At 51.6% G+C, this 16,270-nt stretch overlaps 5 protein-coding genes across 5 annotated transcripts; 2 read left to right on the top strand and 3 right to left on the bottom strand.

Annotated features, from left to right (window-relative positions):
* Positions 1-49: 49 nt before the first annotated feature.
* Positions 50-3,340, top strand: CGGC5_v017259 (uncharacterized protein; the record flags this gene model as incomplete). Its single annotated transcript, XM_066153866.1, has 3 exons — positions 50-3,140; positions 3,194-3,223; positions 3,264-3,340. 3 exons carry the CDS (start codon positions 50-52, stop codon positions 3,338-3,340), a joined length of 3,198 nt encoding a protein of 1,065 aa, XP_066006817.1.
* A 1,202-nt stretch (positions 3,341-4,542) lies between these two features.
* On the bottom strand, positions 4,543-5,544 carry CGGC5_v017258 (uncharacterized protein; the record flags this gene model as incomplete). Its single annotated transcript, XM_032028465.2, has 1 exon — positions 4,543-5,544. One exon carries the CDS (start codon positions 5,542-5,544, stop codon positions 4,543-4,545), a length of 1,002 nt encoding a protein of 333 aa, XP_031875261.1.
* Positions 5,545-6,374: 830 nt separating this feature from the next.
* Positions 6,375-9,323, bottom strand: CGGC5_v017257 (Retrovirus-related Pol polyprotein from transposon TNT; the record flags this gene model as incomplete). The annotated part of the gene is made up of 1 exon (XM_066153865.1): positions 6,375-9,323. The coding sequence occupies one exon, from the start codon at positions 9,321-9,323 to the stop codon at positions 6,375-6,377; it is 2,949 nt and encodes a 982-aa protein (XP_066006753.1).
* Positions 9,324-10,115: 792 nt separating this feature from the next.
* Positions 10,116-10,986, bottom strand: CGGC5_v017256 (uncharacterized protein; the record flags this gene model as incomplete). The annotated part of the gene is made up of 2 exons (XM_066153864.1): positions 10,116-10,919; positions 10,978-10,986. The coding sequence occupies 2 exons, from the start codon at positions 10,984-10,986 to the stop codon at positions 10,116-10,118; spliced, it is 813 nt and encodes a 270-aa protein (XP_066006810.1).
* A 1,277-nt stretch (positions 10,987-12,263) lies between these two features.
* TRA1-5 (putative AC transposase) lies at positions 12,264-16,010 on the top strand (the record flags this gene model as incomplete). The annotated part of the gene is made up of 5 exons (XM_066153863.1): positions 12,696-12,698; positions 12,857-13,209; positions 13,259-15,213; positions 15,827-15,858; positions 15,936-16,010. The coding sequence occupies 5 exons, from the start codon at positions 12,696-12,698 to the stop codon at positions 16,008-16,010; spliced, it is 2,418 nt and encodes an 805-aa protein (XP_066006758.1).
* Positions 16,011-16,270: the final 260 nt, after the last annotated feature.

Here is a 16,270-nt window from a genome sequence, read left to right as displayed (position 1 = left end):
TATCGAAAAGGTCCTCCGAAGTGATTTCGAGCCAGCCGATGCTATCAAGATGCTACAGGAGAAGCACACGATTGACTTTGGGTCTCGCGATGGAGGTAGCGCGCCAGCGAAGGCCACGGACGCCTTCTTCTCGCAGTTCTTCCTTGACTTCTTCAGCATCGTCGGCAAGCCACGCAGCCCCATCACAAAAAGCGACGGGCCCGTCTTCGACAACATCGAGTTCTCTCTTGAGTCATACGCAGCGCCCTATAGCGCAAAGCACATCGGCGGCATCCCGTTCGATATCACCGGGCGCACGTTCAGGGTCGCCAAGGCTGGTACCCGAGAGGTCTGGTTCGTCGTCATGCACCCCGTGGCGCACGAGCCGACCTCCAGGGGCGGGGCCCCACGCGAGAGACCAACAGCCTTGGACAAGAGCGGGATGCCGGCCGGGTTAGCCCGCGAGCTGGCCGCATACATCGTGGGCGTCTTCCAGTCGCCGCAACTGCTTGGCGAGGGGGTTGAGGCCTGCTGGCGGTTGGGGACAAAGAGTACCCAGCGCATAAGCTCGGCTAAGTGGCAGGTCTTCCAGCAGCAGTTCATGGACGGTTGGGCCGCCTGGGCTAGCACCCACAATCCCAATTCATTCTGGCGACGCCACGAGCCGGCCTTTCACGCGTATGACTACGGCGCGAATATCGAGATCCAGGTCAGCGATACTATCTACGACCTGCCGCGCGAGAGACATATACCCTATGAGGAGGAGGAGGAGGAGGAGGAGGAAGGGGTGGAGGACGCCGAGCAGGATGCCGAGGAGGAGGGCCTCAGAGATGGAAATTCTCGGCAGGAGGTCGAAGAGCTCTCTCTTTACGAGGGACAAAGTACACATAGCGATACAGTGGAAGGCCGGGAGTACCAGCAGATGCTCAGAGAGAGCAGGGACCTACAGAGCATGATCGTGGAGCTCAACGCCCGCTTTGATCTCAGCAGTATCAGTGCTATATCTTACGCCCTCGCAGTCTGTATCAATAGCGAGTCGGGCGGCTCACAGACGCGCTGCCTCCTCGCCGACCGGAACATGGTGGCGCGAGAGTACCCTGGGAACCGCGACTACACCTTCTACCCGCAGGCCTTCCACCCCACGTATGGAAACTTCTCTTCCAGCCAGCCGCCCGCCTTCCTTAACTCGCTCTACACCGCTCTACAGGGGAATATGAGCGACCGCAATGAGGGCGCAGACGTGCTGTCGTTCGGCTACTTCCAGGGCTACTCCAACATCAAGAGAAGCGTGCGCCACAGCGCCAGCGCCCTCCTCGCGACGAAGGGGTACGCAACAGCAGCGCTAACAGCGCCAACGTCACACACATCCGCCATGTCATACACAAGAGACAGGCGGGAGAGGCTGCTACGTCGCATCCGTGGCGACCTCACGCCCGAGCAGCCTGAGGAGTCTAAGCCGTTTGCGCGAGAGCGCAGGCAGCTGGACATCGCTATCGAGAAGGATGAGGTAGCATACCGGATGGAGCAGGTCGTATCACTCAACATACGACATATGGACAGCGTTGAGCGCACATTCGAGAACGTCATTCGCCCCATTTTCCAACTCATGCGCTTCTTCCTCACAGAGCATGAGTCGTATGTCCATATCTTTCGGTCTATACCAGTCGGAATCTTCCCCCGTATCATGTCGGCCTACTGCCGCCTGTTTGAGCTTGCTATCTGTGAGATGGAACGGCGTTACGTTGCTGGCGGCGAGCGCGGCCTAGACCTCGCACACTCTGAGGCTGTTGCAGTACTTGACCGGCTTGGTGGGTATATCTTCACCGGGCATGAGCGCCACCTGCCGAAGACGGTGCTCCGGCCGCTAGGCACCATCGACAGCCTTCTGGCTGGGGCGTGGCCCTATATCGACCCAGCCGTACTAGACTTCGGTCCAGCCGGGGCAGCGACCTGCTTCATGGACACCAGCCGGTGGCCCCGCTCCGCGAAGACGGGAAGGCTTATACTGCTCCATATTAGCGAGCTACAGCACCACTACGGCGACCGCCTTGCCTCCCACCGGGAGACCGAGATCTGGTTCAGCCAGCTAGGCTGGGACGCATTCAAGAGCCATGCAGCTGTGACAGAATATGTGACGGAACTCCTGCGGGAGATGTGGATCCCCCAGACGAAGCTCTTCATAGCTAACCAACTACGGCGCAGGCTGCAAGAAGGTAGTAGCGACACTAGTAGCATACCTATCACCTTAGAGCAGAAAGAGGCGTGTAAGTCGGCTGTTGAGGCGTGGGAAGCGGCGCCAGACGCCTTCACCCATATGGCGCTACAGCGGCTAACTGACGGTCTCACCTCGGGCGGCTCGCGCATAAAAATAACCTCGTCGAGGACGCGCACCAGGCATGACTTTGCTACTGAGCTTCTCCGCGTTGTCTCTACCGAGAAGGGGCGGGCAGCATCCGCGCCAGTCAACGCGACATGGCCGGACCATCTGCAGGCGGCCATAACTAGCGGCAACCAGGCTAGCAACGGACTCAAGCCTGACGAGTGGGTCTCCGTGATAGCTGGCCGACTCCTCGCGGCCGGTGTTGAGTGGGTGCCTGACGCCGTCAAGGGCCGCTTAACGTCAACCACCGTCGTCAGCCTGCGCGGTCGAGAGGTCGCGCACGTAGTAGTAACCGGTCCGCCAGGCTCCCTGAGGCGCGCGGCGCAGGAAGCTCAAACCAAGCACGAGAAAGCTGCGCACGACCGGGCGCTCAGGCAGACGCGCAGAACCATCAGCTTCGGCTGCAGGTTCCCCTTCACCAACGTCCCCAGCCTTATCACGGACGGTTTTCTCAAGGCTAAGGCGATCTTCTCTAACAAGGGCGACCTACGGGTTCTAGACCACTATCAGCTGGCGATAAACTGCCTCTCTAACAACATCGACGACCCCCTCTGTTGCCTGATGCTGATGATCACATTGACCGTTTGCTCCTCATCGGAAACGCCGGAGGTTGCGCCTGGGTCGCGCGAATTCGGGACCGCAGCCAAGAGGAAGGACCCGGCCCAGCTGGCCCTCGTCATGGTCACGAGGATGATGTGGTTCCTCTACCCCGCCTCTTTCCCCTGGAAGAAGGGTTCAAGTGGGATGGCCTATGATGTAGCCGAGATGACGAAGAAGATTGGTACGGTATAACGCAGGGATAGTATGAGGTCTATAATGCTAACAGAGCTGCAGAGCATAAGGGGTGCAGTAACCGGATGTTGCGTGAGCTAGGTTGGGTCACCTCAAAAAGCAACCGCGATAGCCCGCGTAACACAGACCTACAGCTCCGGCCTCGAGAGGAACTCCACCGGACACTCCGAGAACTACAGTCTACCTTGAAACAGCCGGACGACTTCATTAGTATAGTATTCCATAGCCAGGACAGTATCTGGACGGAGCGTTGTGGGAGTATCATTAAAGATCAGTAGGGTTCTTTATATCTTATCATCTAGAGGGATTCCTATACTTTATTCGCCCTAATGAAGAAGCCTATTAACTCCCTAAAAACGCTGGTGTGTAAGTGTGCAGGTCTTATGCCTTCAAAGCATTAGCTAACCCATGCCCCGAAGGGCATTAAGTATTCTATGCCCTCACGGGCATCGAGTGTTCCATGCCCTCAAGGCCATCAAGTGTTCCATACCCTCAAGGGCATCAAGTGTTCGACGTCAGCCAACCTAGGGGGAAAAAAGGAGAAAAAGAAAAACAAAAGGATGAACGACCCCACCCGGATTCGAACCTGGATCTTCTCCTTAGCTAGAGGAGCGCTCTACCACCAAGCTACGAGGCCTCTCGACTGGTGTTGGGAATGAGGGTGATGACGTTGCTGATAAAGCCTAGCGGCGGATAGCGATGTGATGAGCGAGACGTTGGCAACGGGGGAAAGGACGCTTAGCCGTTTGTTTATATGTTCAGCGCGTATATAGTGTGCGCAGCAGCTGGGTCCTCAGGGTTAGATCTATAGGTAATAGGTGATAGGGAGCTAGGTATATAGCTTATATATCACTGAAGCAGGTTAGAGTGGAATAAGAATGCTTTACTTCAGGCGAGTGGGTATCATAATCTTTGTGGACGCGGTGATCTTATACGTTACTTTAACTCTGCCTTATTCATCATGAGATCGTATTAACCAGGGGAACGCTTCTAACTCTTCTAACCCATCTAACGCTAACCGCATAGCCTCAATCTCCTCAGGGCTATTTGCGCAAAACCTTTGGTTAAGAAATGTTATCGAGAAGCCTGAACAAAGACAGAACCCATCCACTATACAGTTCCCTAAGTCTATTGCCTCTAACCTGAGGCTACGCTAGAGACTGCTGAGAAGTAAGTGTCACGGGCTAGAGCCCGGCCGGGATCTCCGGCTCTGCCGGAGCAGTTACCGAGATCCGGCTCCGCCGGATCCACTATTCTATCGTGGCACACCGCCTAGCCCGATCACGTATCTCTGTAGCTAGGCGCCCACTCTTGTAAAGTCCTTCTCCTCTTCAGCTTAGAATAGTCAATCGACGGCACCTCTACGTTGAACAAGCCTAGGGGCCAGCCCCTTACAGTAAGGACCACGTCTTTCGCCCCCCTCCAGTAATATCAACAGACTCGAGAGTAAGCTCCCAGAGTGTGTCCCAATGCCCCTCTAGTAACATCATAAGCTCATCCTTGGTGCAATCGACGAATTCGATACGGATGGTCCGGAGGCCGGGAATTCGAAGATCCTCGGAAAGCGTCGGAAATTGCTGCCTTTGGTCGCAGGGATTGAAGTGTAAGGTGAAGTTGGTCAGCGTGGGAAAAAGATGGAGGAAGCCGCAGAACTCTGGACAACAATCGGAATCCGCGGTCTGGATTGGGTCGGTGTTCGAAACCAGTTTCTTCACATCCTTGTTAAATGTGTTCTCGTGGCTATTTGGGTTGACCACAAGTAGCAGGGTTTTGATGGCAGCAAGCCGACCCCTCAAAGTGTCTGCAGACACAGGAATCGTTGATAGCATGCGTGGGGTGACAGAGGTGCAGCCCGTCTTCAGATCGCCAAACTGAATATAGAGTCTCTCTACAGCATGGCGACTGTGCAGCAGTCCTATGAACAGGGTTCTGATCAACGTGGTGGCAAAGATCATACTCTGGGCTTGGAAGGGAGTGACGAAGCGGTTCGGAAACGTGCCAATGCGGCGACCAAGTCGAAGACTCCCCCAGGGACGGACGCCATCGTCAATGCCGACAGCTTTGCAATGAGGGAGGTTGGATAGTGCTTCGACCAAGTCCCTGATCCAATCTCCCTTTGTCAGAAGGAAGTCCCTGTAGCTACCCCATTCGGCCCTATACCTCTCAATAACAGCCTCGTAACTGTCATCGCCAAGTGACAAAGCCTCACCGTCGCTGAGCCTGATGCAATCATATTCATCGTTAATCCCACACATCTCATAGTCCACTCGGCTCATGTAATCCGGAGGCGCGACCAGGTGATCCGTGGTGAGTTCGACGACTTGCACCGCGTAGCGGAGAACTGGATGGCGGGAGATCTCAACCAGGTTCTGGAGGCTCTGACGTTCAAGCATGATATGGCGTGGGCGAAAGAAATGGTCCTGGAAAGGTCCAGATGTCTTGTTAGCTAGAGCCCGGCAGGCGGAGCGTAAGCTTAGCAGATCGAGCGACTCGAGGTATTCTGATATACACCCAACAGCCTCTGCGGGAAGATTTGTGAGTCGGCCTTGCGCCATTCTGAGATGGACCGTTGAGGTGAGTAGGGACTGAGGTTGTGAAGTTGAAGCTGTGTCGCTAGAAGACACATGCTTAAGCACTGTAGTGGAGATCCCCGCATAGGAGGATGACTAAGAGATGCTGCTATCAGGTTGTACATACGCTTCATATATAATGTAATTAGCAGCAAAAGTAGGCTGGAAAGTATCCCATGTAATATTTGTAGCGTTTATCGCAAAGGACATATAGAAATACAGCTATTTAAGGTGTTACGACCCGTTATGCAGGAGTAACAACCGAACGACCCACTTGGGCGTTGGGCGGCTATGACAGGACATTTGTACTGCAGGACCACGGGAACAACAGGACTCCACTCAGGAACGGAAGAACTATAGTGGAAATCACGTGACGATAAGATAACGATCATTTTGGATCAAAATGATCCAAAACGATTCAAGGTACAAATGTTAGACAAACGATGTTGATTTAATGCAATACCACTGAGGTCCATTGATCAAAAGGTGATTGTTCTGCTTGATTGAGGGATTTCCTCCTATACCGGTCCGAGCGGGGTTCTGTCTTGTATTTACCCATCATCATCGGTTCTTGCATATTATTCAATGCATTTCTAGCATCCCTTTATCCAGACACAGTCGTCAATCCAACACACCCCCCCAGTTGAAGCCGCTTAGGCCGAGACTGGTGCGTCGGCTGGATCCAGATCCAATTTCCCCATCTTACTCAAGAGTTCTCTTTCTTCCAGTCCTGGCAGTTTTCTTCTCTTGAGATGCGTAGAGATATCGGCCAAACCAATTTGTTCGACAAATCTTTCCAATGACGCATGGTGCATCGGTTTGGTGAGCCCATCCGCGATCATGTCCGTGGTAGGCTGATATTCCACCTTGATCCTATTCATTTGCGCCTCTTGTCTCAACCAATGATTGTGTATGTCTACGTGTCGAAGTTTGGTCTGCATTTTCGTGATGTCCTTGTTGACTAACTGTATCGTCTGGAGATTGTCACATTGGATTCGTATGCGTCCTTCGTCCAGTTGTACTCCAAGCTCTGCAAGTAGCCGGGAGATGAACATAGCCTCCTTGGCTGCCTGCGCAAGAGCGAGTAGCTCGGCCTCGGTCGTTGAAGTAGTGACAGTTGCTTGTTTGTTTGCTTTCCAACCGATGGTGCCGCCGAAAAGTCGCATGACGTATGCCTGAGAGCTCTTGCGGTCCTCCGTGTCGTCGGCGAATGAAGCATCGCTCGCCACGATGAACTCGTCGCCTCCGCCAAACCGTAAGGCCAGCGACGCTGTTTTCCTGAGGTAAAGAAGTACTCGATCGGCAGCCTTGTGATGTTCAGGTCCCGGGTTTGCATTAAACCTGGCAAGTTTTGACGCTGCGAAGGCCACGTCAGGTCTCGTAATAACAGCGGCGTACAGTATTGAGCCGATCTTCCGTTGATAGCGCCGGACAGACGCAACGACTGCCCGTGGCTCGTATGGACGTAGCTCTTCGCGTCTGATGGGAACATCGTGTCGCTGATCTATGTCTTCAGCAAGGTTAGCGATCTTGTCAATATAATCAGACTGAGAAAGCCAGATCAGGTTCTTCTTCCTATCCCGGAGAACTTCGATTCCGAGGAACCATTGCAGTGGTTTTCCTCCCGTCAGTTCGTAACGTTTTCGTAGTTCTGTTGTGACTTTCTGAACTTCGTTTTCCTTCTGCTTTCTGTATGCCAGGACGATATCATCAACATAAAAGAAGATGATGATACTTCCTCTGGTCATGCAGCAGGGTTCGTGTGGCACGGACTCGAATCCGATCTCTTTCAGGGTAGCCGTGAGGTCTCTCTGCCACAGAAGGGGCGACTCTCTTAAGCCATACAGTGCCTTCTGGAGCATCAGGATAATTCCCGGTTTCCTATAGCCTGGTGGCATCCGCATGAAAACGTTTGTGTCCAATCTTGCGTTCACAAACGCATTGACGGCATCGTATTGGATGAGCTCGAGATCGAAGCGTGCAGCAATCGCCATCAGCGTGCGGAAGGATCGTCCAGCTAGTGTCGCGGCGTATGTCTCCTCATTGACGGGCTTGGCCTGTTGGTCTCCTCTGACGACAAGACGAGCCTTCCCCTTCTGAAACCGTCCATGCTTGTCAAACTTATATACGTAAACCCACATGCAGTCTAGGACTTGACAGTCCTTTGCCCGGGAGTCCTGTCGATTGATCTCGATCCAGGATCTCATCTCGGAATGGCTGCGCAAGTGTTCCTGCTCCGCCGCCTCAAAGATCGTTCCCATAGGATGTTGCCTGAGTTCTGCGTGGCTCCGTGGTAATGGGGGCATTTGCCTTCGATGTAAACTGTCGGGTGTTTTGAGGAGTCGCTGGAGCTTAGCCTTGTCAATCTTCTTGCCATCCATCAAGCCGACTAGTGTGGCTTGACGTCCAGCAGAGAAGGCTGCTTTCCATACTTCGAAGACGTCTTTGTTGTTGTCGCATCTGCGAGTCTCAACTCTTGATCGACTTACATCATCCCGAATCGCCATGACTAGAAGTGCCGTCGGTGGAAGAGACACAGGGGACAGGTACGGACGACTTTGGGCATCAGAATTCTTGGCTTGGTCATCGGTGCCGGCTTCTGCCTGGTCTTCCGAGCCGCCTTCTGGTTTCCCCTGATCGACTTCCACGTCCCCGGATGTTCCAGAGCCTTCGTCGGTACCAGCTGGTTGATCAGACTCAGCCTCCAACTGTTCAGCTCCCGCATCTCTTTCCTCTTCTTGGGGAGCGGCGTCTTCCCGACTGAGCCAGGTTGCGACGCTCTCGTCCTCTCCTTGAAGGCCATCCCATGTTTCGGGTATAACGGCACCGCTCAGGTCGTCTTCCGTCGTAGCGTTTCGGTCTGTCTCTGGCTCTTCTACCTGCTTGAGTAAATCAATTAGCTCTTGCTGCCCAATGTGAAGGATATCATCTCTTAGTTGGTTGATATTTCCGTTGAAAAGTTCATCTTCGTTGAAGATGACATCTCTTGTCGCAATGATCCGTCCTGTCTGTGGATTCCAGATGCGATATATATTCGTTGACTGGTATCCAACGAGAAATCCAATCCATGCTTTAGGGTTCAACTTTTGTTTCTTCCTTTGTTGCAGCTGAGCTTCTGAGGTCATGGCGTATGCTTTGCACCCATAGACGCGTAGGTGTGCCTGATGTGGTTTTCGATCTTGAACCACGATTCCGTCTCTGTGTGCGAGAGCTGTATGGAATCGGTCGTACGGTGTTCGCCAGCTGTACATGTACTTTGGCGTTCGGTTGTACAAGTACACCGCTGCGCGATATATCTCAACCCATAAATGTTCGGGAAGTCGTGCTCCTATTCTCATGGCCCGCGCTTTCATCTTAACTGCTCTACCTGATGCCTCAGCTCCACCGTTTTGGGCCTGGGTGTTGGGTGCTGATGATTCGACCTTGATGTGGTGCGAGTGGAGGAACGAGGAAGCGACAATTCCTTCTCTCAGAATCTCGTTATCGCATTCCACGGCCTTTGGTTTGACTTGGAACTGCCGTTGAAGAATGCCGAACAGATTCTCGAGCACTATATCGATTGTGCTCAGGCTTCTTTCTACCAGGTAATAATCCCAAATCATTCCAGACCAGCGGTCTGTTATCAACATCACGCTTTTCCTCCCCATTGGATCTCTGGGTAGGTCATGAAAGTCGATTGCCAATCTTTCGCCGGGTCCTTGTCCTGTATTTCGTGGCTGGCGATGCACTTGACGTTTGATCTTGGATAACGCGCATCCGTCACACTCGACGGTAGTAGGTCCCTTGATTCGTACTCCGTTTGAGGTGTTGACGAGGCGTTCTAGAGATTGCGGACCGGGGTGTCCGAGGCGAAGATGCCATCGTAATGCGTCTGCTTTCACAGCATGTCGCTCGGTCCAGGAGTTGAACTTGTGCCTCCGCGTGACAAATACACCTTTTGTGGTGTTCAGAGGCACATCTTCAATGACGAACTGATCATGGCGATCCACCAACTTGCAGACAATAGTGTCGTCGCTTGACCGTAGGTAGTTGCACGCAGGTCGAGTATCCCACCAGTATCCACGTTTCTGTAGTCGCCGAAGCGATACCAGGTTGCATGGGAAATTCTCGCAAAAGGCGACGTCGTATAGTCGGAGTATTCTCGAGCCCCCAGGTCCTTCAGTACGGATGTCTACATTCCCGTATCCTTGAATCGGTACTCTTTGCTTTCCAGCTAGAACGAAGTCTCCAAGCTCTCCTTTTCGGTAGTGATTGAACCGATCGACATTGTTGAAGATATGGACTGTTGCTCCTGAGTCGAGAAGAGCCGAGTTCTTCAGCGGATAAAGCGCACTAGGGAGTGTCAGGTTGGATGAGATGAAGCTAGCTCCACACTCTCCGACGTTCCTTCCTAGTCAATCCATCTCCTCGACTGGTTTAACTCTCTTAATGCGGCTGATCTCATCTTTCAAAGACGCGTCATTTCTGACGCGATGGTCAACCGCGTCACGTATCAGCTTTCTTCCCTTGAAGTATGCTGGGGCTTTCTTCGGAAACACATAGTAGCAGTTTTCCAGCCCATGAGCACCTTCACAGGCCTTGCAGACCACATCGGGGCTCCCTGGCGAGAATGCGCGCTTACGCTTCCGGCCTGTAGCTTGGTTTCGGGTCTGTGTGTCGCCTTCTTCGTTGCTTGGTGTAGCCTCCAGCTGAGGTAACATGCTTTGGCTTTGGCCTGTTGCAAAGGTCGGGCCAAACACGCCTCTGGTGAGTCGTGATCCCTTCTCCTGAAGGCCAAGGAGATCCCTTCGCTCGGCCTCCTTCCTGAGGTCCTTCGCGACCTCCCCAATCGTCAATGTTTTCTCCTCAAGCTTATCCTTGTAGATTCCAGCGTATATGGTGACCCAACCGCCGAATATTGGCTGGATGGCTCTCGTCAAATCTTCAAACCAGGTGTTGGGGTCTTCCACTCCTCCGGTTTTTCTCACAAGCGCATGGTTGGTGGCCATCTCCCAGGAGGTGATCCATCCCGCGAAATCCTTAGGCACACTAGAAAGGATCTTCGTGGCTGTCTGGTATTTACGCCGGGCTGCAGTCTGCTGTTCCCTCTCAGTGGCACCAACACTTGTCCGTAGATTGGCGTACCACGTCCTGAGGTCCCACATTGCACGACAGGAGCTCTGGCGCAAACCATAGTCTACCGTATCAATGACCCACGCCTTCAACCTCTCTGAATTCGTTTCTTGCTCTTTGTATTCCTTGTAGTCTTGCTCATACACTCGCCATTCGAATGTGAAGGAAGCTTTGTCTTCTGCCGTCAGTTCAGACAAGTTTCGAGCGCGTAAGTGTGGGTCGGTCGATTCAGTCGTCGAAAGCGCAAGGTCGCCTGTCGAGGATTGGCTGACTGTCTGAGTCGATTGCCCACCGTGGCGGGTCTGTCTTCCCTGTGGGGAAAGTTGGTCTAGGTCGGCAGCGCGAGAAGAAACCTTCCGATTGTAGGTTTCAAATGCTGGTCGTTGGGGCTTTTCCATCAACGCTTCTTCGCCGTCAGGATTGATGCAATCCCATAGGTGCAAGCTTATAGACTTCGTCTGGAATTCTTCGTCCCAACGGCCCCAGTCTTCGAAGGTCCGCAGCAGCACCTTCTTCGACGAAGCGGTATTGGTCGACATCGTATCTGCTTAGATTGCACGAAGCTTGTTCTAGAGCGATATGAGACTCTTAATTGTTAGACAAACGATGTTGATTTAATGCAATACCACTGAGGTCCATTGATCAAAAGGTGATTGTTCTGCTTGATTGAGGGATTTCCTCCTATACCGGTCCGAGCGGGGTTCTGTCTTGTATTTACCCATCATCATCGGTTCTTGCATATTATTCAATGCATTTCTAGCATCCCTTTATCCAGACACAGTCGTCAATCCAACAACAAAGGAACATGTTCAGAACCCGACTTGTATATAGTATGACCTGAGCCTCGCTCAAGGTCAAACTTCCATAGCTCTTTAGCAATCAACTTAGTATTCATCCTCACGGATACTCTCAGCTTACCTTCACTGCGAATTACTTGTTGAGTCTAAGACTGATCACCTTAGCCTCTGAATGTCACGGTCTATGGACAGCGCTGCCGCCAAAGCCAATCTATCAAACCTACTAACAAATATATCAAACAATTGAAGCTATTCCCAACTGTCAATTAAACAATTTCTGACCCCCCCCGATTTGATATATTGGGTTGATTTGGCTTGGCATATTATATAAGCATACATATAGCCAATAGGATGCCATTATCGCGAATATTCACGCCTAACACGGTCAGCTTTCTTTTTCTATATGCAGCACCATTAATCATGGCAGCTCTAGGACGTTATTTTCTACCCTTCTGGCCAAATTTCCTCTTTAAATAATACTCCTGAGTGATCTGTGACTCCCAGATACGTTCGATATAGGTATAAAAGCAGTAGAATCGCCCTCTTTCAACGTCTCTTCTTCTTCTTCCTCATGCCTCATAAGCAGCCAGCATCAGCAACATCGCCAACATCCTAGGCTTGCCTACCTTTGCCATGATGACTTCAACCGTACGTCAGCTACTCCCCCCCTCTTCCTCTTCCCCCTCTCCATGGCCCTATATAAGGGCGTCCCCATCCATCCAGGTGTAACAGGCTAGGCCTGTCACATGGGATGCTCTCGGCTATGTTCGGCACTGGAGTAAGACATCAAGGGATAGGATATCAAGGGATAGGATATCAAGGGATAGGATATCAAGGGATAGGATATCAGGGTCGAAGATAAAAGGACATGTAGATGCAGCTGAGATGAACAAGAAACCTTCCTTCCTCATCTGAGGATTCTCATTTGAGAAAGGAAGTACGAGTTGCAACATTGCTCCTACTAACCCTTTGCACCAGGAAGCTCTTTTTCCCCAGGCACGATTATGTCTTGGTTCTTTCGATCAGCGGCGATGGCATCGCCGTGATAGAGAACCATGGATCATGATGGTGTTGTGCCTCCCTTTTCACACAAGGGGGATAATGCCACACTTTTGCTATATTTCCATGCCCCTCATTGTCCCCATCACCGTTTTCCTTAACTATCCCCTTGGAATACCCCAAAATGTCAGGGACCAAATACTCACAACTAACGATGCTATTCACAGATGTTATCCCCTACTCCATTGACCACCAACGCACTTCAACTGCTTCGATCCCCCCCAAGCGTCACCACTCAAGTGGCCAGCAGTCTCTCCATCGTCCTTCCCTCAAATCCATCTATCCTTGACCTCCCTACGATCACATGGCATAATAAGAGATACGTGGTTGAAGAGCAGCTGGCCCGTAAAGGAGGCAGGGGGAGGAAGAGTTGGATCAAGGACCATGGGGTCTTCCTTGTTGAGCTTTGTGATGAAGGGCCAGCTGGTGCTTACTGGTGCTGTCAACGATGTGATAGTAAAGGAAAGCCAGAGTTCTTTTCTGCCGCTGCTTCTAGCTCTGCTGCAGACCATCTTCGCAGGTATGTATATGTTTTCTGTTATGATTATTGCTAACTAATCTATATACAGATGCCACCAGATCACACAATGGGATCCTTCTTCCGATGACATAAGCTCAGGGGAAACTCTCTATAGCTCAGAGGATGGTACTCCTTTGTCAAAAAGGAGGAAGGTATCCCACGTACCCAGGGCCAAAGTGGCTACTGTCAGAGATCTCTGCCTCTCCATCATCATCATCAATGATCTACCATTCGACCACTTCCGAGACGACTTCGTCCAACAGCTTCTACGACTTCACAACCCCTCTCTGGTTGAAGAAGTGCCATGGGGCAGGACTGTAATGATGGACCATCTTCCTCTTTTTTTCACCAGGGGCCAAGCCTACGTTAAGGCCGAACTTCACAGTGCCCTCACCAAGATCCATATTGGGTTTGATCTGTGGACTTCACCCAACAACTACGCCTACCTTGCAGTTACTGCCCACTTCGTCAACAATATGGGCCAGCACAAGTCTCGTCTCATCGCCTTCAACCACATGAGTGGCGACCACAGTGGTCTCAACCTATCAAACAACATCTACGAGACTCTTCAGCAGTGGGAGATCACTAGCCAAGTGGGTGTGGTGGTCTGTGACAACGCCAGCAATAACGATACCTGTGTCTTCGCCCTCTTCAAGAGACTTAACCCCACGATGAATCAGCTCGACTGTCAGGCAAGGAGAATGCGATGCTACGGCCACATCCTCAACCTGGTAGCACGGGCTCTTCTCTTTGGTGCTGATCGCGAAGTCTTTGAGGCTGAGTCACTCTTCTACCAGACTGTCCACCATGAGGAAGAAGATCTGAGACTCTGGAGGAAGACTGGGCCAGTTGGCAAGCTTCGCAACATCGTGAAGTTCATCAGGGCTTGCCCTCAGCGATCTGAGCGATTCAGGAAAGCAGCCCAGGAAGTTGATGCTGGGTCAGACTTTGAGCTATTCGCCCAAGGGTCTAAGGAGTCACATCTCCTCAACAACGAGACAAGATGGAATTCCACCTACCTCATGATCCATCGAGCTCTTCAGAAGAGGGCAGAGATTGAGACCTACGTCAACTGGGTTCAGGAGCAGGATGTTGCCACCAGGAGGATACCTGACGATGACCTCCTTTCTTCAGAAGACTGGAAAGTCTTGGTTGAGATTAGATCTATCCTTGAGCCTTTCTACCTGCAGACGAAGAGGACAGAGGGATGGGGTAAAGGGGATGGGCATGGTCGTCTCTGGGAAGTCATGACTGGCATGGAGTACCTCCTTGAGCATCTAGAGGAGTGGAAGAGTCTATACAACTCCATACTCCATCCTATTGATTCTCAACAGGAAGATGAGTCGTCTACGATCGATCTGACTGCTGATGAAGAGTCCCTACCATCACAGACTCGATCAGGGCGTCCCATTCGATCTTCAGTCGACAGTCAGACCCAGCCTCTTCAGGAATCTATACTTCCACAACATGTAAGGGAGGACTGCAGCCAACGTACTGCTCGATTCAGGGGTCTCTCTTCCTCGTACCAGGAGCATCTTCGTACTTCTGTTGAGTTGGCATGGCAGAAGCTCTCCTCCTATTATACGAAGTTAGAGGAGTCCCCTTTGTTTGCTGCTTGTGTTATTCTCCACCCTTCACTTGGTATCTCATACCTTGAGGCCGTCTGGGATGAAGGGGTTCAGCTTGAGTGGGTTCGTGATGCAAAGAAGGGGCTTAGGGATTACTTTGACCGCTGGTATAGGTCAGAGGAAGAGTCTGATGACCCTACGGTTGTTTTTGAGATCACACTTCCATCCCATGAAGACAGCCACTTCAGGCAATGGGTACAGAGTAAACGTGGTTGTGAGACTTCTCGACAGCAGGATGAGCTTGAGACATACCTCAGGCAACCTCCTCAACCCACAGGCGATCCTATTGAGTGGTGGAGAGACCATAAGTCAACGTACCCTCTACTTAGTAGACTAGCACTTGATGTGATGGTAACACCAGCTATGGCTACTGACTGTGAGAGGGCATTCAGTACTGCGAAGTTGACCTTGACGTCGCAAAGGCACTCAATAAAGCCTCAGACTATGGGTCAATTGCAGCTGACGAAGAATTGGCTAAAGGGCAGAGTTATGCCTGTGGGGAGTGAGGTTAGCTCATTGATGGGATCATGACCGGTTGTGAATAGCTTCATTTATTTCCTATTTAGGTAATCTGTATTGGCGGGCTTGGGTCACGTGTTCTATGGATTTGCTTTGTTATACTGGCCAACAGGGCAAATCAACCAATACTGGCGAAGGGGCAATCAAATCAGTCAAATCTTGGCGTTATTTGATTTATTGGCTTTAGCGGCAGCGCTGTCTATGGACCGATATGAAGCTTCGGCTAGACCCTCAGCTATGGAATACTTTGGAAGGTTACAGAATATCGTGGAAGGTTATGAGAACCTTGTCGGCCCTTACTCAATGGAAGCTTCTGGAAGAAGACTCACATGTATTTAAAGATGAGAAGGGCACCACTCTTTCCCAGAATGGTTCTTCTTTCCTCCAGCTTGGAATGCTCGTAGTAGTAGGCTAGACCAATGGCACCGACCTTGTCCTAGACCCTTACACTGAAGACCCATCTACTACAGCCTACGACCTACGACCCAGACCACGACCAAGTGTACTGTTATTACGTCTCAATCCCCAGCTTCTGTTAGCAGACCCTACTGTCGGATAGCTGACCGTAACACTATATAGTGCAGAACAGGGGATAATGACAACGGATTTGTCATTACCGAAGCTTTTGCTTTGTGCCACAGTTGGTTGCCCTGACCTGCTCGTAACAGGTTATTGGATGTGATAATAGGTATTTGGGAAGGACACCGTTAATTCGAGGTGTTCTATTCGGCACCCCTATGTCCCCTATTTAGCACCCACGTACTGCAACGGGGCAAGGGAGAAAACTCATCGGTCGTGCTGGGCACTCCACTTCAGGCGAAAAACCCCCTGAAAATCCCCAAACACTTATGCATCGATTTCCCACATAACCACAAGAGATATGAAGATGGTTGTATGAATGCAACCCTGACCAA

Source organism: Colletotrichum fructicola (assembly GCF_000319635.2).
Source record: "Colletotrichum fructicola Nara gc5 chromosome Unknown KSG_Nara_v1_contig11, whole genome shotgun sequence".
Taxonomy (NCBI): Eukaryota; Fungi; Ascomycota; class Sordariomycetes; order Glomerellales; family Glomerellaceae; genus Colletotrichum; species Colletotrichum fructicola.
Note: the sequence above shows the minus strand (reverse complement) of the source record. Positions and strands in the feature narration are given on the sequence as shown.